General features: G+C 46.6%; 1 protein-coding gene across 1 annotated transcript in view; it reads left to right on the top strand.

Annotated features, from left to right (window-relative positions):
- Positions 1-23,916, top strand: part of P4HA3 (prolyl 4-hydroxylase subunit alpha 3) — a 27,947-nt gene extending 4,031 nt beyond the window's left edge. The window contains exons 2-13 of the mRNA XM_032219688.1: positions 77-219; positions 1,222-1,442; positions 2,779-2,928; positions 5,244-5,295; positions 9,571-9,734; positions 10,912-11,079; positions 13,289-13,353; positions 16,604-16,763; positions 17,929-17,991; positions 21,307-21,375; positions 22,615-22,711; positions 23,846-23,916. Coding sequence (XP_032075579.1) covers positions 77-219; positions 1,222-1,442; positions 2,779-2,928; positions 5,244-5,295; positions 9,571-9,734; positions 10,912-11,079; positions 13,289-13,353; positions 16,604-16,763; positions 17,929-17,991; positions 21,307-21,375; positions 22,615-22,711; positions 23,846-23,916 — 1,423 coding nt within the window. The remainder of the gene's footprint in view (positions 1-76; positions 220-1,221; positions 1,443-2,778; positions 2,929-5,243; positions 5,296-9,570; positions 9,735-10,911; positions 11,080-13,288; positions 13,354-16,603; positions 16,764-17,928; positions 17,992-21,306; positions 21,376-22,614; positions 22,712-23,845) is intronic.
- The last annotated feature ends 426 nt before the right edge of the window (positions 23,917-24,342 follow it).

Consider the following 24,342-nt stretch of genomic DNA (forward strand, 5'->3'; position numbering starts at 1 on the left):
AGCGCCCACCTCACACCACTCCATTAATAAATGCTTAAAATAATAACAACCATAAAAGGCCATTTCTCTTTTCCAGATTCTACCGGAAGATCCAGGATTTGCATCAGGGATCGAGCGGCACCATGGCGAACCCCTTGATGGCGTTTGCCCTGATCAAGAGATTGCAGTCAGACTGGAGGAACGTGGTTTACAGCATGGAGGGAAGTGAGAATATTCAAGGTGCGCCTTCGTCACAACTCTCTAGCCTCAGGAGAGAGAACGCTCATTTCAATGTGACTCCAGGAGTACGACCAAATAAAAGCAATCCTCGCTTTACAAGCGTTTTAACAAACCGCATCCCTGTTTGACTTGGTGGCCATAGTGCCTCAGATAGAAAGTTCCTACAGAGAGTGGTGAGGACAGTGGAGAAGATTATAGGAAGCTCCTTTCCCGTTTTTCAGGATGCTGCTTATGAGCACTCTGTGCTTAGAGCTCAAAGCATTCTTAGAGACCCCACACACCCACTTCAGTTTGAAGTCACCATTTGAACGAACGGTTGTAAATCGAGGACTGGCTTTATTTGGTCATAGTTCTGTAGACCACCTCCATTGGGAGAGGGCCTAGTGGTGAAGATGCTGACCTCCCCATTTGGAGGGTTGCGGGTTCAATCCTTTCTCTCATAAGGCGCAAATAAAAAAAAATCTGCTGCTAACTCCGCAAAGGCATCAGGAAGGGCATCCGGCCAGTAAATTCTACCTCCATTCAATCAGATGAACTAATCGCTTCCTGCAACGGATCACATCTCGTTCGCTCTTCTTTTATGTCTTATGGGAGGGGCCAGTCAACTCCAAGCCTCACTCCCAAGTCGACCCTGTTTCCTTAATTGTTCTTGCCTTCTGGCAGCTCTGCGCATGTGCACATTGGGAAGAGGCTCCCATTGATCTCCCGCCTCGCTGATATCAGACTCTGGAGGCTCCGGAGGTTCCGGAGGCAGCAAATAACTACCAGAAGGCCTTGGCAGGGAGAGCCTTCGTCCGAGCCTTCCCCAGACTCCAGAACTGTCCCCCAACCTCCCCACTGTCCCAATCTGCTGCCCGCTCTGCTGGCAACTGGTGGGCCACAACAGTTAGCTTGTCTGAAGCGGTATGGGGTCTCCTGCTTGAGCAGGGGGTTGGACTGGATGACCTCCAAGCTCCCTTCCCACCCGGTTATTCTGTTGTCCCAACCCAACCTGTTTTTCAGCCCTGAAGGTCAGTTATCACCGCTTGGAAGATCATCTACCACTCTTCGAGGACCTCGAAGGAGCAGCGCGAGCCCTCATGCGACTTCAGGACGTCTATGCTCTGAACATCAGAGAGTTGGCCAGAGGCCGGTTTCGGAGGACGAGCGAGGGCCATCCTGATCTCTACCATCCCAGCCGGGATTTTGCCTTGTCTGCTGATGACTGTTTCCACGTTGGGAAGGTGAGTCACCGAAACCATGATGGTGTTGTGGCCCACCAGTGGCCAGCAGAGCTGGTAGCAGAGTCAGACAGTGAAGAGATTGGGGAGGAATCTGGGCCAGTCCTGGAGTCTGGGGAGGCCTCAAACGAGAGCTCTGTGTCGGAGGCAGAGATGGAGAAAGGGGCGTCTGCAGATATCAGCTGCCTTCGGAGTCAGACATCAGTGAGGCAGAAGAACAGCTGGAGCCTGTTCCCAGTGTGCGCATGCGCAGAGCTGCCAGAAGGCAAGAGCAGTTAAGACAAAAGGGGCGACTTGGGAGTAAGGCTTGGAGATGATTGGCCCCTCGCATAAGACATAAAAGAGGAGCGAACGAGACGTGATCCTTTGCAGGAAGCAATTAGTTCATCTGGTCGGTTCAAGCTTTGGAAACTTCTGTTGGACTCTGCGCTAAGTTTGGCCTTGCTCTGCCTTTGGCAATGAGGTCTCTGGCAGCCTTTCAAGGGAGATAAAGGTGGGTGTTTATCCACATTCCCCTGAAAGACCGTGGCAACTCGAGCAGACATCTGTCCGACTCTTCACAGGCTGTTTGCGAAGCCTTGCGGACTGTGGATATTTACACAGCCGTGTAAATAAAAGAGGGTTTTGGGGACAAAGATTGTGATTTTATGTTTTCCCAGGAAGGTTAGGTCAGAACAGATGGCCAAGAAATAATTCCTTATACAAGGAAATTCCCAATTGTTGGTTTCCCCCACACCCACCCACCCAACCACATACACACCCTGGCCTTGTTTGTTAAAAGGGGGCTGGGAATATAGGTGGTCCTCGACGTACGACCACAATCGAGCCCCAAATGGCTGTGAGATGTTTGTTAAGTGAATTTTGGCCCAATCTGCGAACTTTCTTGGAACCGTTGTTAAGTGGATCGCTGCAGTTGACCAGTTAGTCACCCGGTTGTTAAGCGAATCTGGCTCCTCCACTGATTTCGCTTTGTCAGTAGGTCGCAAAAGGGGATCACGTCTCTCTCTCGCACACACACACACACCAGTTGCCAATGATCATCAGTCTTAAGGGTGAAAAGCGGTGAGATATATCACATTTTCCCGCCCCCTTGCGATTTTGAAAGGTCGCTAAATGAACTGCTGTAAGTCGAGGACTGCACCGGTCCTACGAGAGCTGGTGGCCGAGGCTTGGCGTTAAGGTGGTCCTTCGGGCAATCTTGGCAAAACTTTGGTGATGTCCAGCCGTTGAAGGAGGGAAACGCAAGCTGTCTTGAGTGACAATCCAGGGATGCCCACTCTTCTCTCTGGTTCTGCAACCCATGTGTCTTGTCCGTCTGATCTGCTCCGGTTTCTCCCAGGTGGCTTACGACAAGGAGGATTATTACCACTCCATCCCGTGGATGGAGGAAGCTGTCCGGCTCTTCCGGGTCTCCTACGGGGACTGGAAGACGGAAGATGAAGGGAGCCTGGAAGGAGCTCTGGATCATTTGGCCTTCTCCTACTTCATGGTGAGCCAGGCAGCTTTCAGTGGACAGATTCTTTCTCTTTCTTTCTTTCTTTCTTTCTTTCTTTCTTTCTTTCTTTCTTTCTTTCCTTCCTTCCTCCCTTCTTTTTCATCACTCCTCCCTCCCTCCATTCTTTCTTTCCTTCTTTTCTTTCCTTCCTTTCCCTCTTTCTTTCTTTTTTCTTTCTTTCTCTCTCCTCACTTTCTTGCTTTCTTTCCTTCGTCCCTTCTTTCTTTTTCTTTCTCATCCTTTCTTTCTCATTTCTTTCTTTCTTTCTTTCCTTCCTCCCTTCTTTTTCATCATTCCTCCCTCCCTCCATTCTTTCTTTCCTTCTTTTCTTTCCTTCCTTTCCCTCTTTCTTTCTTTTTTTCTTTCTTTCTCTCTCCTCACTTTCTTGCTTTCTTTCCTTCGTCCCTTCTTTCTTTTTCTTTCTCATCCTTTCTTTCTCATTTCTTTCTTTCTTTCTTTCCTTCCTCCCTTCTTTTTCATCATTCCTCCCTCCCTCCATTCTTTCTTTCCTTCTTTTCTTTCCTTCCTTTCCCTCTTTCTTTCTTTTTTCTTTCTTTCTCTCTCCTCACTTTCTTGCTTTCTTTCCTTCATCCCTTCTTTCTTTTTCTTTCTCATCCTTTCTTTCTCATTTCTTTCTTTCTTTCCTTCCTCCCTTCTTTTTCATCATTCCTCCCTCCCTCCATTCTTTCTTTCCTTCTTTTCTTTCCTTCCTTTCCCTCTTTCTTTCTTTTTTCTTTCTTTCTCTCTCCTCACTTTCTTGCTTTCTTTCCTTCGTCCCTTCTTTCTTTTTCTTTCTCATCCTTCCTTTCTCATTTCTTTCTTTCTTTCCTTCCTCCCTTCTTTTTCATCATTCCTCCCTCCCTCCATTCTTTCTTTCCTTCTTTTCTTTCCTTCCTTTCCCTCTTTCTTTCTTTTTTCTTTCTTTCTCTCTCCTCACTTTCTTGCTTTCTTTCCTTCGTCCCTTCTTTCTTTTTCTTTCTCATCCTTCCTTTCTCATTTCTTTCTTTCTTATTTTCCTTCCTCGCTTCCTTTATTCTTTGTTTCTCTCCTTCCTTTCTTCCTCCTATCCTCCCTTTATTTTCTTTCTTTTTCTTTCTTTTCCTTATTTTTCTTTCTCATCCATCCTTCCTTCCTCCTTCCTTTTCTTTCTTATTTTCCTTCCTTCCTCCCTCCCTTCTTCCCTTCCTTTATTCTTTCTTCCCTTTCTTCCTCCTACCGTCCCTTTATTTTATTTATTTATTTCTCTTTATTTATTTATTTCTCTTTCTTTTCTTTCTTTTACTATCTCTTCCTTCCTTCCTCCCTGCATTCTTCCTTTCTTTTTTCTTTTTTCTTTTCTTTCTTTCTTTCTCTTTCTTTCTTTCTCTTTCTTTTCTTTCTTTTACTATCTCTTATTCCTTCCTTCCTCCCTGCGTTCTTCCTTTCTTTTTTCTTTTTTCTTTTCTTTCTTTCTCTTTCTTTCTTTCTTTCTCTTTCTTTTCTTTCTTTTACTATCTCTTCCTTCCTTCCTCCATGCGTTCTTCCTTTCTTTTTTCTTTTCCTCCCACCCTCCCCCTTCCCTCATTTCTTTCTCTTTCTTTCTTTGCGTCCTCCTTTCCTTCATCCTACCTTTTTCTTTATTTCCCCCCTTTCCCACTCTCCCTCTCTCCCTCCCTCTTTCTGCCTTTCTTTCTTTCTTTTCTCTCTCCCTTCCTTCCTTCCCACTTTCCTCCATCCTTGCAGCCTCCAGCCACTAGCTAAGCACCTGGAGGCAAAACCTTCATTTAATGGACTGTCTGAGAGAAGGATTGTCCATTAAATCCCAATGTCCATTAAATCCCAATGTCCGTTAAATCCCAATGTCCGTTAAATCCCAATGTCCGTTAAATCCCAATGTCCATTAAATCCAAATGTGCATTTGTATTCATTTATAATTACATAATTACATCAATCATGTCAGGTGTGTGGATAAAATTGGATTTAGCACATTTTAGGGAGTGTTTGTCCACTAAAAGGAAATGAAATTAATGCAAACTTTATTGGTTTCTTCCGAAATCTATTAAATCAAAGTTTTACTCTTTACTTTTTTTAAAGTATGAGTGGAGCATATCCTGAAACAGCCAAACATAATATTTTTATAACACGTGTCCAGTCTTGAGTTTGGGGTTGCTACAGTGCTGTGTTTCACACACAGCATGAGATTTTTAGACTGGAAGGGGTTGCTTCGAAATTTAAACTCAGGCTGCCTTTATTCCTATAAAATGTTAACTACCCACTTCTTTTTTCTCTTTCTCTCCTCCCCCTTTGAAACCTTTTTTTTTTTTTACAAGGCAGGAAACATTTCTCACGCCTTAAGGCTGTCCCAGGAATTTCTTCACTACGGTATGTGCTTCTCGGAAAGATTTATTTGGTCTGTCAATCTAACACCACTGCTTTCAAAGGTTGTGATTTTAATAAATTCCACCACATCTTCACTGCCAAAGAAATACTGCATTTACCCGAAAAGGAGGCAATCATGAATTTAGCTTCCAAAATTCCAAAATACCACAAAGTTGAGAGAGAGAAAAAATTCACCCCCTTCCTTTTCTATATTCTCAGCAAATTGGGCACGCCTCCCTTTGAAAAAGCGAATTATTTAGGGGGAAAAAACACCAGGTTTGAAGTTATGACAGGCTTCCCTAGGATTATTAGTACTATAAGTAATGCTCCACTTAGGACCATACCGGCGCCCAAAATCATTGGGACAGTTGTTAAGTGAGTGTTGCCTCATTTTATGACTTTTCTAGCCCAAGCTGTTAAGTGAATCTCTGAGGTTGTTAAGTTAGTGGCATGGTAGTTGAGTGAAATCTGGCTTCCCCATTGATTTTGCAACTGTCATTGCCGTTGTAACTCTGAACAGCCCCTAAACGAGTGTTTCTCAACCTTGGCGACTTTAAGTCCTGTGGACTTTCAACTCCCAGAATTCCCCAGCCAGCTCTGCTGGCTGGGGGATTCTGGGAGTTGATGTCCATAGGACTTAAAGTCGCCAAGGTTGAGAAACACTGCCCTAAACAAACTGTTATAAGTCGAGGACTGCTGCTTGTACAAAGAGAAACTTTTTTCATTTCTGCATTTATTACTATTTTTTCATTGCAACGGCTCATTCGCTAAATGAATGGTTGTAAGTCCCTGGCTTACGACAGACTGCTTTATGACCGTCTGAAATTGCGAAGGGCCTCTCCATAGCTACTTAGGACCCATTTTCAGTGTTAAGATGCTCACACTACAATTAGGGTTACATTTTCAGCGTTTGGCAATCAGCTTATCTTTACAATTGTTGCAGCATCCCTGCGTCATGGATGAGGTTATTTATTATTTATTATTATTAATTAGACTTATATACCGCTTCATAGGGCTTGCAGCCCTCTCTAAGCGGTTTACAGATTTTTAGCAAATTGAATCAGCAAATCACCACCCACAGTCTGGGTCCTCATTTCACCCACCTCGGAAGGATGGAAGGCTGAGTCAACCTTGAGCCGGTGAGATTTGAACCGCTGAACTGCAGATAACAGTCAGCTGAAGTGGCCTGCAGTACTACACCCTAACCACTGCGCCACCTTGGCTCTAGGTTGTGATTTGCAATGGGATTTTTTTTTGCTGGTTTTTGGTATTCGTTTCTGGCTTCAAGCAAAAAACACCCATTGGGGAAAATGGATTCACTTAATGACGGCATTCTCTTAACAGCGATGGCATTTGCTTAAGATCCGTTGTAAAAAAACTGGTTGTATGAATCAAATCCAGTCATGTGATGTTCAACCACTTACAACCTTAATTCCCATCTCAATCTCAGTCATAAATTAAGGATTACTTGTAGAGTTTTTCTTTTGGGTAACATATCATAGATTTTATGTTATTTTAATTTTTGAAAATTATTTGCTGGTCATCTTCCAGTTCAAGCAACTCTGAACTTTAGGGAATTAAGAAGAACACATTCAACCACACCATTTTGTTCTGACCCCCCTCCTCCGCCCAGTAATGAATGCCGAGACAAGCTTAACTGGAATGTACTTTATCAACAAGAATCCAAAACCTCGGTGGCTGAAAGCCAAGCATAACAAACAGATAAGGACTTTGGCAGCAACTCAGACAAACCCTGGCAGCAATCCAGCCTGCCAAGCTAGTTACAAAAGTTCTCCAACTTTTAGTCAACACGTTGACTTCTGCAAGAGGGGCGTGTGCACAAGCAGTCCTTATTATAGTCTGGAGAGGAGCCTAATGACCACTAGCTGAGTGCAATTACCTCCTGTACTTGCGTAATTGTTCCTGACGCCTAGTAGCTCTTCGGTGCCGGGCATCCAGGAACAACTCACTGCTGGCGTCCTGATCACTCTCCCTTATCTCCTCCCCACTGGTCCAAGGCTCAGGTGCCTCCTGGTGGCCAACCAGCCTCTCTGCGCCCTTCTCGGAGTCAGAACCCTGTCCAGGGTCCTCCACATCCTCCAGAGCCGACTCATAGGGCCCCTCGCTGTCAGAGTCTGGTGGCAGCTCCAACGGCTCCTGCTGGGCCACAACACCATTTTATACTGAATTTGTTAACCAGGAAGCACTGCTGCTTCTCAAAAATAGCCTTATCACCACCGCTGTAGAATTAAATAATCTCAGTTTATTTAGCATTGTCTGGATATGATTAAAGCGACCATCAGAAACAGCTTGGAAAGAGGCATGTAAAGGGTTCCTTAACATTTTTTTCCCACCCCAAACTGGTAAGTGATATTTTGCACCATCCTGAGTTTCAGACAATGAGTCAAGCCACTGTTAGACAATCAGGAGGAGCAAAAAACATTTTTCTAGCCAGCTGGCAATTCATCCTTTGGTTCGAGAAAAAGAGTAAGAAACACGCAGGCATCCAGCAGGGTTTTTCAAACTCAGTTTGCAGGATTGATTGACGGCAGGGGTGAAATGTTACCGGTTCGGGCCAATTCATCCGAACTGGTAGCAAAAAAATATTTTTAAAAAGTTTAATAATAATAACAAACCGTTCCGACGATTGCACATCGCACAGTTCATCTTCAGAACTTAGTAGTCCTTTTTTTTTTTCTGAAAGTCGAAACAGAAATAAATTAGAAACACAAGTTTCACCCTCCTGCCAATTTTCTATGGGCAGATTTTTGCCTCTTGATTAATGGTTCCATTAAAAAAAAATACTAAAAATATTTAAAACCCTCTGCTATGCAATGTCCCAAAAATGCTTTTTCGGGAGGCAACTGGACTTTCTTGTTTTTTCTTTTGAAGACATTTCGCTTTTCATCCAAGAAGCTTCATCATCTCTGGATGGTGGGGAAGGGAAGGATTTATATTCCTTGCAGACAGCTGGTCCTTTGCATCCTTTGAGAGGGTCCTTGAGGCCACTTGGAGGTTTTATCTGTGTCCTCAGGGTCCCCTGAGTGGTGCAAATGGTTCCTGTAGTCTGCAATTTTTCCCTCTGGAAATCCATTCCTGCTCCCACCCCATTCCAAGGGTCTTCACCCCAAACTGAATAGCTCAAAGTCTGTAGAGATTCTCCGTCATCCAGGTCACGGTTGTCCAAAAAATGCTTTTTTATCAGGAGATAACTGGACTTTCTTGACCCTGAGGACACCGATAAACCTCCGGGTGGCCTCAACAAAAAATATTTCTGGCTTTAAATCTATGTGCTGCTTAATTATCTTTTCCAGTCATGGGTGCAGGGGTAAAATCCAGCAGGTTCTGGAGATCCGGTAGTGGAAATTTTGAGTAGTTCAGAGAACCGACAAATGCCATCTCTGGCTAGCCCCAGAGTGGGGAGGGAATGGGGATTTTGCAGTATCCTTGCCCTGGAGTGGGGAGGGAATGGGGATTTTACAGTATCCTTGCCCTGGAGTGGGGAGGGAATGGGGATTTTGCAGTATCCTTCCCCTGGAGTGGGGAGGGAATGGGGATTTTGCAGTATCCTTCCCCTGGAGTGGGGAGGGAATGGGGATTTTGCAGTATCCTTCCCCTGGAGTGGGGAGGGAATGGGGATTTTGCAGTATCCTTCCCCTGGAGTAGGGAGGGAATGGAATTTTGCAGTATCCTTCCCCTGGAGTGAGGAGGGAATGGGGATTTTGCAGTATCCTTCCCCTGGAGTGGGGAGGGAATAGAGATTTTGCAGTATCCTTGCCCTGGAGTGGGGAGAAAATGGGGATTTTGCAGTATTCTTGCCCTGGAGTGGGGAGGGAATAGAGACTTTGCAGTATCCTTCCCCTGGAGTGGGGAGGGAATGGAGATTTTGCAGTATTCTTGCCCTGGAGTGGGGAGGGAATGGGGATTTTGCAGTATCCTTCCCCTGGAGTGGGGAGGGAATGGTATTTTACAGTATCCTTGCCCTGGAGTGGGGAGGGAATGGAGATTTTGCAGTATCCTTCCCCTTTCACGCCCACCAAGCCACGTCCACAGAACCGGCAGTAAAAAAAATTGAACTTCGACATGATATGGGTGTATTTTCATCCAGTGTTTTCTTGCCTTCGTGCATGCCCACCACATATGATAATAGGTCCCTAGTATCTGCTTACATTTCCAGGAAGTGCCCGATTTAGGGGCGAAGGAGAAGGAGGAAAGAGGGGGGCTAGGTGGGAAACCAACTTGAGGATGTTTGGGACAGAGAATTCCTCTCTTCCCCAGATCCAGGCAATGAGCGGATGGCGAGGAACGTCCTGAAGTATGAGGCGCTTTTGAGGAAGGACCAGGAGGAGGGCAAGGGAAGAATCGCGGTGCAGAGGCCCAACGTGACTCACCTGGAGACGCGAGATGCGTACGAGGAGCTCTGCCAGAGGCTGGGGTCTCAGGTGGGTGAGAGGCAGGGGCCTCAGCAAGAGGAGGGGGTTTTCCGAGGAAGAAGGATTTAGAGGAGGACCCCAACATGATGGGGTTCCTGCCTAGGTGCAGGGCAGCCCCTCTGAATGGAAGGTGATCTGTTCCTTCCTTCTCTTCTTACTTCCATCTCCTCCCTCCCTCCCTTCCATCTCTCTCCTTCTTTCCTCCCTCCCTCTCTTACTCCCTCCCTCTTTCTTTTCTTTCTTTGCTTTCTTTCTCTTTTTTCTTTCTTTCTTTCCTTCTTTCTCGTTTTCTTCTCTTTCCTTCTCACTGATAACGCTGGACCTTAAAAGTCTTAAACATTGGGTCTCCCACTTCCAACAGCTTCTGCATTCTGATTTCCTTATGGTTAGCTTCTACCAGATCCCAATTTGTTTCTAACATTTTTTCTAGTCCTCATGAATCTCTCAACAGTTCCAATTGACTAACCAAGAAACCTTATCCTGGAAACAGAGATTCCAAGGAGCTGGGAAGGGCATTTTTAGTAGAAGAAACCTTCATTTCCCCCCAGCCAAGGTGTAACACCCCCCCCCCCAAATACCCCCAAATGTGGCCCAAGGACAGCCTAGTGCCCCCAAAAATTAAACAATCCAGAGGTTTATTTATTTAGTTTTTAGTTTTTAGTTTTTAGTTTTTAGTTTTTAGTTTTTAGTTTTTAGTTTTTAGTTTTTAGTTTTTAGTTTTTAGTTTTTAGTTGTTTTTAGTTATGATTTAGTTATTTAGTTATTTAGTTATTTAGTTATTTAGTTATTTAGTTATTTAGTTATTTAGTTATTTAGTTATTTAGTTATTTAGTTATTTAGTTATTTAGTTATTTAGTTATTTAGTTATTTTATTTAGTTATTTAGTTATTTTATTTAGTTATTTAGTTATTTAGTTATTTAGTTATTTAGTTATTTAGTTATTTAGTTATTTAGTTAATAGATTTATAGGCCGCCCAATCCCGAATCACTCCGGGATTATTAAAGGCAGGGTTGAAATTGAAGTCCACTAGTCCTCATGTTGCCAAGGTTGGGAAACACTGCATTAGCCATGTCCTTGCCTTACAGCGAGAAGGGTGGCAAACGAACTTAATTAATTAATCAACCGATCATGATCAATTTTATAAATTTCTGCTTTGTAAAACGCTCACATTGTGTCTCCTCTCAGCCAGCCCACCGTCGCCTCTCCTGCTCCTACGAGACCAACCGGAGCCCTTGGCTCATCCTGCAGCCGCTGAAAAAGGAGATTTTGCACCCGCAGCCTGAGCTGGCCTTGTACCATGACTTCCTCCGTCCCTCGGAGGCGGAGAAGATCCAGGCGCTGGCGGCTCCGGGCGTAAGTGATGGTGGCGGGCTGGGTGCGGTGGTGGGTTGCTCCTACCGTCGCTACCAATACGATGCTCGTGGTCTGTTCGTGCATGTGCCGGTCGTGCGCTGAATACACATGCACACGCCACCGGCCCCGTGACACCCAGCTGCTCATCGGAGGTCGCGCGGGCGCCGTACGCTGTGCACGCGCGCGCAATTGGCGCGGTTGCTTCAAAAACAGGTAAGGAACGTGGGCGGGCGGGCCAAACAAGCCACCGTACCAGTACAGTAAGAGCCAAGGTGGCGCAGTGGTTTAATGCAGCACTGCAGGCTATTTCAGCTGACTGCTAGTTCTGCAGTTCGGCGGTTCTAATCTCACCGGCTCAGGGTTGACTCAGCCTTCCATCCTTCCGAGGTGGATAAAATGAGGACCCGGATTGTTGTTGGGGGTGATATGCTGACTCTGTAAACCGCTTAGAGAGGGCTGAAAGCCCTATGAAGCGATATATAAGTCTAACTGCTATTGTTATATTGCTATTGCTAGTACAGTGGCCGTCGCTTCCAACTACTACCAGTATGGCTGTACCATGCCGTAGCGGCTGAAACCCACCAGTGACTGGGTGCCTCAGTGGGCCGTTTTCCTTCTGCCTTTCTCCTGCTGCGAAGAGACCTCCTTGACTTACAAGAAGTCCATTCAGTGACTGTTCAAAGTTCCGACGGCACTGAAAAATGTGACTTACAACCATGTTTCACACTTACGGCCTTTGGCAGCATTCCCCATGGTCATCAGAATTCAAATGCTCGGCGATGGTTCAGACGTACGACGGTTCGCAGCATCCCAGGGGGGGTTATGTGATCCCCTTTTGCGACCTTCTGCAAAGCAAAGTCCACGGGGAAGCTGGATTCACTTAACAGCCAGGTTGCTAACTGATCAACGGCGGTGGTTCACTTAACAACCGTGGTGTGAAAAGCCGTCAAATGGGGCACAACTCAGTTGTAACAAATGTCTCACTTAACAACATAAATGTTGTGCTCAATATTGGTCATAAGTTGAGGACTACCTGCAGTTCATTTAGCAACAGTTCAAAGTTACAGTGGCCCCGAAAAATGTGACTTCGGACCGTTTTTCACATTTACGACCGGGTCAGAATTCCTGCAATCACACGATCCATTCAGATGTTTGGCAACTGTCTCGTATTCATGACGGTTGTCATGAGATCGCTTTTTCCGACGTTCTGACAAGCAAAGTCAGCGGGGGAAGCCAGATTCACTTAATAATAGCCCTGTTCCTGACTTAACTGCCGTGACTCGCTTAATAACGAGTCACAAAAAGGTCACAAAAATGGGACAAAGCCACAGTCTTGTGTAGCGACATAAATTTGGGGCTTAATTGTGGTAATCAAGGATTAGAGTTAATCTTAGTTCTGGATCCTGTCAGTTTCTCCTTTATTTTTGTTCATTTTTCTGAATCTGTTAAGACTCATTAAACGGGAGACGGTATATTTTATCTCAGGATTTTTACTCTTAGACGCAGTGTTTCTCAGAAACACTGCGTTTTGGTGCCTATTTCTCCAATATTTGGGATATTTTCTCTCTCTTTTTCCCCCTTTCATGCATATTCTCAGTTTAATACCCCTCCTCGTTGCCGCAAATCTTGAAATCAGTTTCCGTTCCATGCTTAAAATACAAATAGTCGACGAAAGCATTAGAGAAACTAAGGATTCCTTTCAAAAGATTGGGAGAAGGGAAGGAGAACAGAAAGGGATAAATGAAATAAATAAAAAGATAAATCTCGAGCTGCCGTTACATAGGTGGTCCTCGAGTTACAACCACGACGGAGCCCCGTTGCTGAGGGAGACGGTTGTTAAGTGAGCTTGGCCTCATTTCACCGCCTTTCCTGCCGCCGTTGTTAACCGAATCACTGCAGCGGTTCAGTTCGTCGCACGGTCGTTAAGTGAACCTGGCTTCCCCGTTGACTCGGCTCGTCCGAAGGTCGCAAAAAGGGATCACGTGATCGCGGGACCGGACTGCGACCGTCATAAATACGAGTCAGTTGCCAAGCATCTGAATTTCGATCACGTGACCACGGGGTGGCTGCAGCGGTCGTAAGGGTGAAGTCCCTTTTCTCAGTGATGTTGTGACTTTGGGTGGTCACTAAATGGACTGTCCTTTCTCCTCTTCTCTATTTTCCTCTCCTTTTCTCTTCTCCTCCTCCCTCTTTCTCTCTTTTTCTCCAGCTGCAGAGATCAGTGGTGGCTTCGGGAGAAAATCAGGAACAAGCAGACTATCGGATCAGTCAGAGGTAAAGAAGGTGGACTTCAACTCCCAGAATTCCCCAGCCAGTAATTTCTTCCCCTTTTCCGTCTTCTCCTTCTCTTTCCTCACCATCTTCCTTCCTTCCTTTCCTTCTCTTCCTTCCTTTCTTCCTTGCTTGCTTTTTACTTCCTTCTGGCTCCTTCCCTCTCCTCTCCCTTTCCCTCCCCTTCCTTCCTCTCATCCCTTCTTTCCTTCCATATTTCCTTCCTCCCTCTCTCCTCCTTCTCTTTCTCCTTTTCCTATGTTTATTCATTTATTAATTAAATATACTGTGTACGTCACCAATCTCCCTGTCATAAGACAGTGGACGGCTTAAAATCTTATTCTCCTCCCTTCCTTCTTCCCTCCCTCCCACCCTCCCTCTCCTTCCTTCCATCCCTCCGTCCCTTCCTCTCCTTCCTTCCCCTCCCTCTCCTTCCTACCTTCCTTCCTCCATCTCCTTCCTTTCTTTGTCCCTCTCTCCTCCTTCCCTTCATTCATTCATTCTTCTCTTCATTCATTTATTTATTAAATATGCAGTATATGTCACTGATCTCACTGTCATACGAGAGTGGACAACTGACAATCTCCTTCCTTCCTTCCTTCCTCTCCTTCCTTCTTTCCTTCCTTCGTCCCTCTTCTTCCTTCTTCCCTCCCTTCCTCTCCTTCCTCTCCCTCTCCTTGCTTGCTTGCCCCCTCTCTCCATCTCCTTCCTTCCTTCATCCCTCTCTCCTCCTTTTTTTCATTCTTCTCTCCATCCATTCATTCTTCTCTTTATTAATGTATTTATTAAATATATGGTATATATGCTACCAATCTCACTTTCATATGAGAGTGGGCAACTGACAATTTCCTTCCTTCCCCTCCTTCCTTCCTTCTTTCATCCCTCTCCTTCCTCCCTCCCTCCCTTCCTCTCCTTCCTCTCCCTCTCCTTGCTTGCTTGCTCCCTCCCTCCCTCTCCTCCCTTCCTTCATCCCTCTCTCCTCCTTCTCTTCATTCTTCTCTCCATTCATTTATTCTTCTCTTTATTCATGTATTTATTAAATATACGGTATATGCTACCGATCTCGTTGTCATATGAGAGTGGACAACTGACAATCTCCTTTTCCTTCCTTCCTCCCATCCCTCTCTCCCTCAATCCCTCCTTCCTCTTCCTCTCCTTCCTTCCTTGCTTGCTTCCTCCCCTTTCTCCCTCCCTTCCTCTCCTTCCTTCCTTTCCCCTTCTCTCCTCCTTCTCTTCCTCCTTTTCCTATTTTTATTCATTCATTTGTTAAATATACTTTGCATGCCACCCATCTCCCTGTCCTAAGACGGTGGACAGCTGACAATCTCCTTCTCCTTCTCCAGTTCCGCTGCTGCCTTTGGAAAGAGCCCAAGTTCCAGCCACTCCTGGACCTTCTCCATGCATTCTTTCAAAATCTAACATTATTTCTTACAATGCCTCTTTTCCCTTTCGGGGCCCTGAGAGGCAGAGCGCCCCTCAAAGGGGACGGTTGGATTTGTACCCTGATAGTAACCCGAGACCCCCTCCTCCATGTGTGCCTTTGCCCAAATTCTTTCGCCGAGGTGAAAAGTCCATCATTTCTGAATTACCTTTTTCTTCTCTTTCTCCAGAGGGACAAATTTATAACCCCCATTAATCATTTCCCGTGAAGGTCTGTCTGAGTGGAAGGGAAATGACTTCAGACGGTCTCTTAAAATGCCAAGAAAGAGAGAGAATATATATATTATATATATAGTTGCTATAGCTGCACAGCTGCCCCTAAAATATGTTTCATGATCTCACCGCTGAATTTTGCAGCTTCCAGGGGAAAAACCCTTAAGCGCTTCTCCAGCTCCATGAAAGAAAAGAGCAGTTAACTCTTCCCTCTCTCCCTCTGCTGATGCTCCGTAGGAAACAGATCCAGCCTGGATTGCCAGATCCCAGATCAGAATCGGTCCAGTTGTTGGAGGCTTTTCAATACGGATTAGCAATGGATCTCTGGGAATGGCTGTTAGGTGGGAAGTTTTGTTATGGGATGCTTTCGGATAATTTGTTTTTATTTTGAAATGCTGCTTCTTCTGCATCGTGGTAGCTTGCTCCTCCTTCTCTTTTTTTCTTTCTCTTTCTCCTTCTTTCTTTTTTTTTTGCCTTTCTCCTCCCCTCCTCTTCTTCCTCCTCCTTTCATTCTCTTTCTCCTCCTCTCTTCCCTTCTAGCACTGATGATGTTCCCTAGTTGGGTCGTGAAAGGTCCGCAAGAAAGCAGCGAAATTCAGAAAGCACCAAGGACCCCACAGTCGTCGTCCTCCTCCTCCTCCTCCTCCTCCTCCTCCTCCTCCTCCTCCTCCCTTCAAACCCCACTGCCCTCCTGCTCCCATCACTGATTACATTACCTAGTTGGGTCATGAAACCACCCAGTTCAGAAAGAGCCACGGGTCCCACAGTTATCTTTCTTCTCTTCCTCCCACATCGTACTTTAATTAGAGTTACGGATTAAGTCAGAATAGCAGAATAGCAGCAGAGTTGGAAGGGGCCTGTTCTGACACCCCCCCCTCGTTCCACACCAAAGCACTCCGAGCCAAAGATACTTTACGGAATTTATTAACAGACAAGACAGATCCTTGGCAGCAAACCAGCACAGACAAGCCTTGGCAGCAATCCAGCCTGCCAAGCTAACACCACAGTTCTCCAACATTCATTAATGCGTTGACTTCTGCAAAAGGGGCATGTGCACAAGCAGTCCTTATTATAGTCTGGAGAGGAGCCTAATGACCACCAGCTGAGTGCAATCACCTCCTGTAACTGCGCAACTGTTCCTGACGCCTAGTAGCTCTTCGATGGCGTGCATCCAGGAACAACTCACTGCTGGCGTCCGGATCACACTCCCTTGTCTCCTCCCCACTGGTCCAAGGCTCAGGCGCCTCCTGGTGGCCAACCAGCCTCTCTGCGCCCTGCTCGGAGTCGGAACCCTGTCCAGGGTCCTCCACATCCTCCAGAGCCGACTCATAGGGCCCCTCGCTGTCGGAGTCTGGTGGCAGCTCCAACGGCTCCTGCTGGGCCACAACAGGGCCTTGGAGGTCTTCTACTCCAACCCTCTGCTGAAGCAGGAGGTCCTACCTGGTTCCAGACTAATGGCTGTCCAGCCTCTTCTTGAAAACCTCCAGTGTTGGAGTTCCCACAACTTCTGGTGGCAGGCCGTTCCAAAGTCATTGAATTCCTCTCTGGTGGGACCCATTTGGTGGCTGTCGGGCTGCAGCTATTCCTGGATCTTTTTCAGTGCTTGGCTGAAGGACAGCCTGGATCCCGTGATTGGGGCGTTGGGTCGACGGGCAGCGGCCTTAACGGGCTTGAATATCCGGCACCCTTACGCAGAATACCTCCAGGTGGTCAACTACGGGTTGGGAGGCCACTACGAACCCCACTTCGACCACGCGACGGTGAGTAAACCTGTTGCAAACCTATTGAAGGTGACAACAGCTTTTTCATCTTCGGAGGCAAAAATAGCCAGGTTGCATTTATAACCAAAGATTTTCCCAAAAGGTAAGAACAATTTGCACACACCCAACCCAGAGTGCTGTAAAAAAACAGAACGATATTGGAAAGGACCTTTTGGGCTAATCACCAGGAGACTGGGAGTTCTAGTCCCGCCTTAGGCATGAAAGACGGCTGGGTGACTTTGGGCCAATCACCAGCAGACAGTGAGTTCTAGTCCCGCCTTAGGCATGAAAGACGGCTGGGTGACTTTGGGCCAATCACCAGGAGGCGGTGAGTTCTAGTCCCACCTTAGGCATGAAAGTCGGCTGGGTGACTTTGAGCCAATCACCAGGAGACTGGGAGTTCTAGTCCCGCCTTAGGCATGAAAGACGGCTGGGTGACTTTGAGCCAATCACCAGGAGGCGGTGAGTTCTAGTCCTGCCTTAGGCATGAAAGACGGCTGGGTGACTTTGGGCCAATCACCAGGAAACGGGGAGTTCTAGTCCCGCCTTAGGCATGAAAGCCAGCTGGGTGACTTTGGGCCAATCACCAGGAGGCGGTGAGTTCTAGTCCTGCCTTAGGCATGAAAGACGGCTGGGTGACTTTGGGCCAATCACCAGGAGACGGGGAGTTCTAGTCCCGCCTTAGGCATGAAAGCCAGCTGGGTGACTTTGGGCCAATCACCAGGAGACGGTGAGTTCTAGTCCCGCCTTAGGCATGGAAGCCAGCTGGGTGACTTTGGGCCAATCACCAGGAGACGGTGAGTTCTAATCCTGCCTTAGGCATGAAAGCTGGCTGGGTGACTTTGGGCCAATCTCTAGGAGACGGTGAGTTCTAGTCCTGCCTTAGGCATGAAAGCCGGCTGCGTGTCTTTGGGTGAGTCCCTCCCTCTCACGCAACCCACCTCACAAGATTGTTGTGGGGCAAATAGAGGAGGAAGGAGAATTACGTATGTCCGTCACCTTATTTATAAAAATAATAATAAATGTGGAGAAACGAATTAAAAGGCCATGTTGGGAATTGATTCATGTACACAAACAATACAGGCATTGTAAACTCCCTGCCTGATCTTGCCACGCCCTGCTGTCAATCAAACAAAATCTCATTTTTTTTCTCCTTCTTATCCAGTCGAGGAAAAGCCCCCTGTATCGGATGAAATCCGGAAACCGAATAGCTACGTTGATGGTCTATGTGAGTTTTCGGTCTCTTTTTCTTCCCTCCTTTCTCGGACACCCATGGCAGAATTGAACTTGGGTGCGAGAGATTGCCAAAGGCTCTGGGTTCGAGTTCCAAGCAATGTTCCCTCTAATTTTTTTTCAGTGTGCGCGGAAAAGTATAGTGTTTGAGCGGCACATTTTCATGCCTGAGCACCTGAATTTTTTTCACAGATGTTTCACAGAGCAATTGATGTATAGGATCCGAATTGGAATGGAGAAAAATGGTTTTGTGCGTGCGTGCATGAGTGTGTGTGTTTGTGTGTTTGAGTGAGCGAGGGATCCAGTAAGGGAACTGCGCCTATTTCGAAAAGGTAAATTATTGCAAACATGATCAGTCTAAGATAAGTATGGGGACAGGTTGGGCGGTAAAGAGAAAAATAAAAGAGTGGGAGAGAGGAAGAGAGGAAGAAAAAAGAGGGAAGAGAGACAGAAAGAGACAGAGAAGGAGAGAGAAAGTGACAGAAGAGTGGGAAAGGAGGAGAGAGAAAGAGAGACAAAGAGAAAGAGGGTGAGAGAGACAGAAAGAGACAAAGAGGAGAGAGAAAGTGACAGAAGAGTGGGAAAGAAGGAGAGAGAAAGAGAGACAAAGAGAAAGAGGGTGAGAGAGACAGAAAGAGACAAAGAGGAGAGAGAAGGGAAAAAGAGAGAGAAAGTGACGGTAGAAAGAAAAAGAAGGAGAAAGAGACAAAGAGACAAAGAGAAAGAGGTTGAGAGAGACAGAGAGAGAAGAGAGGAAGAGGAAAGAGTAAGAGAGAACATCTCATTTCAACCCTGAGGTCCAAACATTCTCTTTGATTGGTAATTTTATTTGTCCATTTACTATCCAATACTCTCATTTCTCCTTAAGTTCATCAAGAATTCCCTTCTTTTTATTGAATTTATCACAATAAATTGAGAGCAACTTTTTCAGCATAGCTTTACAGCTATTTAAAATATATAGTAATTTAGGTCAGGTTTTCAGAAGATTAGTCTATTTATAAGTCACTGTGCAAAGAAAGAGAATTCAGAGAGTTGGCTTCCCTTTTTGTAATTGCGTATTGCCTGCTTAATTTTCTACCTACATTTTTGATAACTGATATTCACTGTTGACCCAATAAGCCCATTGTAGAAAGAAACCCTCTCTATGAACTTTGTTGGGTTTCCATGGAATGAAGTTTGATCTTTTTCTCAACCATACAGTAGCATATTCTTTCTAAGGAGGATGTAATCAAGATAGTCCGTAATTGCCTTTCAATCTAACAGTATGGCGATTGACAATCTCTTTACATTTCAACTCTTTCAGTCTTAAAGGTTTGGTGAGGAGAAATCCCAAAATTCTTTTAAAGAGGAAAAAAAATGCTTGCACAATTGCACCCACGGAGACACGTATATATACAGAACACACAGAGAAACAAGCTTAACAAAGTGCTAAGTCTGCTCACTAACTCTCTCTCTCTCTCTCCGAGAGAGACAGAAGAGTGGGAAAGAAGGAGAGAGAAAGAGAGACAAAGAGAAAGAGGGTGAGAGAGACAGAAAGAGACAAAGAGGAGAGAGAAGGGAAAAAGAGAGAGAAAGTGACGGTAGAAAGAAAAAGGAGAAAGAGAAAAGAGAAAAGAGACAGAGAAAGAGGTTGAGGGAGACAGAGAGAGAGAGAGAGAGAGAGAGAGAGAGAGAGAGAGTCCCTCCTTCCTTCAGCCCAACACTCTCGCTGGCATCCCGGCCAGACGAGAGGGACTGCAGAGGGTCTCCCCGAGTCTAGGGCAGCGAGTCATTCGATGGGAAACTTGCCTTTTGGAAGGAATGACCCGGCTTGGCTCCCGCTTTCGATCTGCTGCTCAACGACCGAACGGAGAAGCGAAGAGGCAGGAGAGATGAAGCGGGAACCAAGCTGGGTCATTCCTTCCAAGAGGCAACTTTCCCATCGAATGACTCGCTGCCCTAGACTCGGGGAGACCCTCTGCAGTTCCTCTCGTCTGGCCAGGATGCCAGCGAGAGTGTTGGGCTGAAGGAAGGAGGGATACACATGCTCGCGCCCTCCCTCCCTCCCTCCCTCCCTCCCTCCCTCTCTCTCTCAAATGGCAAATCCGAGCAGCCGCTGCTGGGAGCCCGTCCCATGCCTTCTCCCAACCCCCACACCCCTTCTCTCAGCTACTTTCTGCCTTGTGGACCTAGAACTGATTGCTTTCTCCAGGATGGCTCTCCTCTCCTATTATCGTGGAAGGCGTCTCACAAAAACCACTGTGCGGCAGTTGGAAACTTCTGAGCGGTGTTTTGTTGCCACGTGCGCGGCCGCGCCGCCGCGCAGCTTAGAGGAAACATTGCTTATGACCACAGTTGAGCCTAAAACTTCCGTTGCTAAGAGAGGCAGCTGTTAAGTGAGTTTTCTCCATTTTACAGCCTTTCTTGCCACGGTTGTTATTTGAGTAACCCGGTCATTAAGTGAATCTGGCTTCCCCCATTGATTTTGTTCGTCAGAGGGTCGCAAATGGGAAATCACTTAACCTCGGGGCACTGTGACCGTCGTAAATACTACTCATTTGGCAAGCATCCAAATTTTGATCACATGATAACGGGGATGTTGCAACGGTCATAAGTGCGAAAAACAGTCATAAGTCCCTTTTTTCAGTCCGGTTGTAATTCAAACGGTCACTTAATAAAAGACCGAACAGATATATGATTCACTTAACGGCCACATGATTCTGTTAGCGACTGTGGTAAAAAGTTGTAAAATCAGATTCAGTCCTGTGATGATTCTCTTAACAACGCCGCTGCTTAGCGACTGATCCCAATTGAGGCCGTAAGTTGAGGACTATCCTGTGTTGTTGTTATTGAGTTAATTAACAATCTGACAATTAGTTCAGGAAGGTTTAGTTGAGCTTCAGAATTTGGGGTGAGTGAACCCCCTCTTGTAATTAATGTTGATTGGACAGGATGCAGAATAAGAAGAGCTGGAAGGGACCCTGGAGGTCTTCTAGTCCAACCCCCCCTTCGAGTCAGGTAGGGGCTAGTAAGATAAGAGTTATGAATTCGGGTTGGGCGTTTTGGGAGCTCCATCACTGGAGGCTTTCAAAAAAGACTAGGCAACCATTTGTCTGATGTCCTCTACTTAGAGGTGCCCAACTTTAAGCCTGGAGGACTTCAACTCCCAGAATTCTCCAGCCTGGCTGGAGTTGAAGTCCTCCAGGCTTAAAGTGGCCAAGGTTGGAGACCCCTGCTCTATGACATTGAGCAGGACTAGAAGGCCTCTTACGTCCCTTCCAGCCGCAGGACTCTATGATTCTATCTTCCATTCTTACCTCTTTTTGCTCAGCTGACTTCGGTGGAAGCTGGAGGATCTACAGCCTTTATTTATGCAAATCTCAGTGTGCCAGTTATCAAGGTGAGCCCCTTCCGCTTTGCAATTCCCTTCCCCTCCGGGTTTTTTTTTTTCCTTGATGAATCCTCAATTCGTCCTCCTCTTCCTCTTCGGAAGACACCCCCCCTCCCCAAAAAAAACCAAATCTTGGAAAAATCCCAGGATGGCCAAGGCGTTTCATGTTATTCTGGCCTGCCTCTATACAGGAGAAAGAATGCTGGGTTTAAGATCGCCCCACATGGGTCTTGATTTATGGAGTGTCACTGAGTCTGCAATTATGGTTGTGACGGTCATTAAGTGGGTCATTGTGTGACCGTGCCTGATTTTACGAGCTGTTTTGTGGCAGTGGTTTTATTCACTCACTCACGCATTGATTCATTCATTGATTGATTCATTCAGTCATCCATTGATCCATTCTCTCATTCATTCATTCATTCCCTCATTCATTCATTCCCTCATTCATTCATTCCCTCATTCATTCATTCATCCATCCATTCATTTCCTCATTCATTCATTCATCCATTCCCTCATTCATTCATCCATTCCCTCATTCATTCATTCCCTCATTCCTTCCTTCCTTCATTCATTCATCCATTCCATTCATTCATTCCCTCATTTTTTCAGTCAGTCACTCATCCATTCATTTTCACTCACTCATTCATCCATTCATTGATCTATTCCCATTCATTCATTCATCCATTCCCTCATTTATCCATTCATCCATTCCCTCATTCATTCCCTCATCCATCCATCCATCCATCCATCCATCCATCCATCCATCCAATCACTCATACATTCCTCCATTCCTTCCCTCATTCATTCATCCATCGATTCATTCGCTCATTCATCTATTCTGTCACTCATTCATTCATTCACTCATTCACTCACTTGTTCATTCATTTACTCATCCACTCTTTCATGTATCCATTCCCTCATTCATGAATTCACACTCATTCATCCATTCATTGATCCATTCCTTCACTCATTCATTCATTATCAATAATTCATTAATTCATTCATTCATTCATTCATTCATTCATTCATTTTCATTGACTTATTCATTCACTCACTCGCTCACGCATGCATTCCCTTATTCATGCATTCACCCACTCGCTCTCTTACTCCTTGAGTGTTTATGCCCTCCCTCTCCTCTGCGACTCTTCTCCTGCCTTCTCCAGCCCCCCACCTTCCTCCTGCCTGGGTTGGGGGCCATTTCCGAGCGGACCCCCATCTCCAGCCCCTCCCCTTCTGGTCTCTTCCAAGAATGCCGCTCTCTTCTGGTGGAACCTGCGGAGGAACGGGGAAGGGGACGACGCCACCCTCCACGCCGGCTGCCCAGTCCTTGCGGGAGAAAAGTGGGGTAAGCAAGTGGGGTCCTTCTCTCCCCCCCCCCAAAAAAATCTGTCTTCATGCAGCTACGGAGAAACCACACCTGAGTCCAGAACCTCCTAAGTCCCTGATGGCGAACTTATGCCACGCGTGCCACAGACGGCACACCGCGCCCTGTGTGGATATGTGAGCCGTTGACCTAATTCAGCTCCTACGCGCATATGCACGGACCTCCCACCCGCCAGCTGGTTGTCAGGTCTCTGCTGTGCATGCATGGGGGGTGCAGGGCCCCCACACACATGCACAGTGCAGGATGCATACAGGGGGCGCATGTGCAGAGGGCGGGGCATATGAAGAGCCGAGGTGGCGCAGTAGTTAGGGTGCAGTACTGCAGGCCACTTCAGCTGACTGTTATCTGCAGTTCAGCGGTTCTAATCTCACCGGCTCAAGGTTGACTCATCCTTCCGAGGTGGGTGAAATGAGGACCCAGACTGTGGGGGTGATATGCTGACTCTGTAAACCGCTTAGAGAGGGCTGAAAGCCCCATGAAGCGGTATATAAGTCTAGCTGCTATTGCTATATGCGCGGGGGCCATGCACACATTGCACTTGGGGGGGGTTGGCCGTGCGCATGTGCATTTGGGCACTTGTTTCAGCCCTCCCTGTCCTAAGGCCTGATGCCTGGCGATACTTCCCTGGGGAGGCTGCTCCCCAATCACCTGTCCCATGATTTGTATTTATTTTAAGCTGCTCTATCGGTAGCCCTTAACTTACAAGTTACAATTTAGCGACCGTTTGAAACTACAACGGCAATGGGGAAAAATTGCCGTACGGGCCCTTTTCCACACTTAGAGGGCCGCTGCAGGATCCCCCCATTGGTCACGTGGTCGCTTGACCTCCTTTAGCGACCTTCGGACAAGCAAAGCCAACAGGGGTCAGATTCTCTTAACAATTTAAGTGATTCCCCTTAGCAACAGTGGTGAGAGAGGTCGTAAAGCGGGGCGAAGCTCACTGAACAACTGTCTCGCTTAGCAGCGTATGTTTGCGGTTCGTAAGCTTGAGGACTACCCGTTACAGCGATGTAAATTACACTGGGTGTAAATGACGAGGCGGCGCAAGGCACCCGTGGCCTCTTCATCCTCCCAGCGTTTCCCCTCTCTCCGCAGTGGCCAACAAGTGGTTCCACGAACACGGGCAGGAGTTTCACAGGCGGTGCGGCACCGACCCGGGAGAATAGCGACCTGCGGGACGTGACGACGAAGCAGATGCATCTTGCAGCTGGGTTGGGTGTGTGCAAAGACAAGGTGAACATCTGGCACCCCGGCAGAAGCCTCGACACCGATTGTTGGAGCCCCCAGATGTGTCCAAATTTTATTTAACTTTTGAGGATTGACAGGTTGGGGGGGGAAACGTTTGGGTGTTGCAAAGAACCAGACACTTGGGTGTGCAAGCATTACAAGCGTCCTTGTCACAACTGGGCCGTTAAGGAGAGCGAGTGCAGCATCCTAGAGAGGCAATTGTTTGCAATGTCGCAGCTTCCTCTGGTATGCCAGCCGTGACATTCGCCCTCTAGTGGACCAATGGGGAAGCGCCTGATGGATTTGGGGCAAAGGGCCAGGATTGTAGACAGGGAGGAAAAGAGGAGCACATGGGAGGGGGAATG

This window comes from Thamnophis elegans, chromosome 6, assembly GCF_009769535.1.
Source record: "Thamnophis elegans isolate rThaEle1 chromosome 6, rThaEle1.pri, whole genome shotgun sequence".
NCBI lineage: Eukaryota > Metazoa > Chordata > Lepidosauria > Squamata > Colubridae > Thamnophis > Thamnophis elegans.